General features: G+C 46.8%; 1 protein-coding gene across 1 annotated transcript; it reads left to right on the plus strand.

The window, feature by feature from the left end:
• Nucleotides 1-222: 222 nt before the first annotated feature.
• On the plus strand, nucleotides 223-1,176 carry LOC102770504 (olfactory receptor 3A2-like). The gene is given in 1 exon segment (XM_015569201.1): nucleotides 223-1,176. A coding segment is annotated over 1 exon segment (942 nt). The 5' UTR covers nucleotides 223-234.
• Nucleotides 1,177-1,379: the final 203 nt, after the last annotated feature.

Below are 1,379 nucleotides of genomic sequence, written 5' to 3' on the forward strand. Positions count from 1 at the left end.
CCAGCACTGATAACTTTCTCTGGGGAAGGTTTATGGCCTCTCTGGAATGGGAGTACTCATCTTTTTCTTATTATTTAAGCAAGCAAACATTTACAGGAGCCACGATAGCAGGATTAAAATTTCAAAGAATAGTTTTTATACAAGATAGATGCCTCAGTTCAAAATATTTATCTGGAATAAATACATTAGGTGGACTGATGCTTCCGTGCCTGGGACATTTCCTCACAGGGACTCATGGATCCAGAAGCTGCGACCAATGAGACTGCTGTTACTGAGTTCATTCTGCTGGGCCTCGTTGAAACAGAGAAGTTGCAGTCTCTGGTCTTTGTACTTTTCCTCTTTGCCTACCTGCTCACAGTTGGGGGCAACCTCAGCATCCTGGCTGCCATCTTGGTGGAGCCTAAACTCCACACCCCCATGTACTTCTTCCTGGGGAACCTATCCTTTCTAGATGCTGGATGTATCACCGTCACTGTTCCTGCAATGTTGGGTCGTCTGCTGTCCCACAAGCGTACAATTTCCTATGATGCCTGCCTCTCCCAACTATTTTTCTTCTATCTTCTGCTTGGTGTGGACTGCTTCCTGTTGACAGCCATGGCCTATGACTGATTTCTGGCCATTTGCCAGCCCCTCACCTACAGCACCCGCATGAGCCATTCAGTCCAGTGGATACTGGTGGCTGTGTCCTGGGCCTGTGCCCTCACCAATGCACTGATCCATACTATTGCCCTAACTACACTCAACTTCTGTGGTCCCAATGAGGTCAATCACTTCTACTGTGACCTGCCACAGCTCTTCCCGCTCTCTTGCTCCAGCACCCAACTCAATGAGCGGCTGCTCTTTGCTGCTGGTTTCATAATGGCAGGTACACCCTTGACTCTTATTGTCACCTCCTATATCCACATAGCAGCTGCAATCCTACGAATCCGCTCAGTGGAGGGCAGGAAGAAAGCCTTCTTCACATGTAGCTCCCATCTCACTGTGGTTTGCCTCTTGTATGGAACTGGTATCTTCAACTACATGCGTCTGGGTAGAGAGGAGGCTTCAGACAAAGATAAAGGGGTTGGAATTTTCAACACAGTTATCAACCCCATGCTGAACCCGCTCATCTACAGCCTCAGGAACCCTGTTGTGCAGGGTGCCCTCTGGCGGGTAATAACAGGGAAGCATTACTGACTTAATTAGGGTTCCACTGTCACTTCCTCCTATTCTCTTTTGGACTAAAGGAGAAATCCTGTGGGGGCAGTAACTAGGACAAATGACTCAGAACTGTTCCTATCTCTCTGAGCATAAGGATTTTTTCTTTTTTTGGTAGGGGTAATAGTTATTGCTTCCCAAAGAACCCTGCCCAGTTATAGTTTATAAATATGTAAATTAAT

The sequence above is a fragment of the Myotis davidii genome, unplaced genomic scaffold (assembly GCF_000327345.1).
Source record: "Myotis davidii unplaced genomic scaffold, ASM32734v1 scaffold2965, whole genome shotgun sequence".
NCBI lineage: Eukaryota > Metazoa > Chordata > Mammalia > Chiroptera > Vespertilionidae > Myotis > Myotis davidii.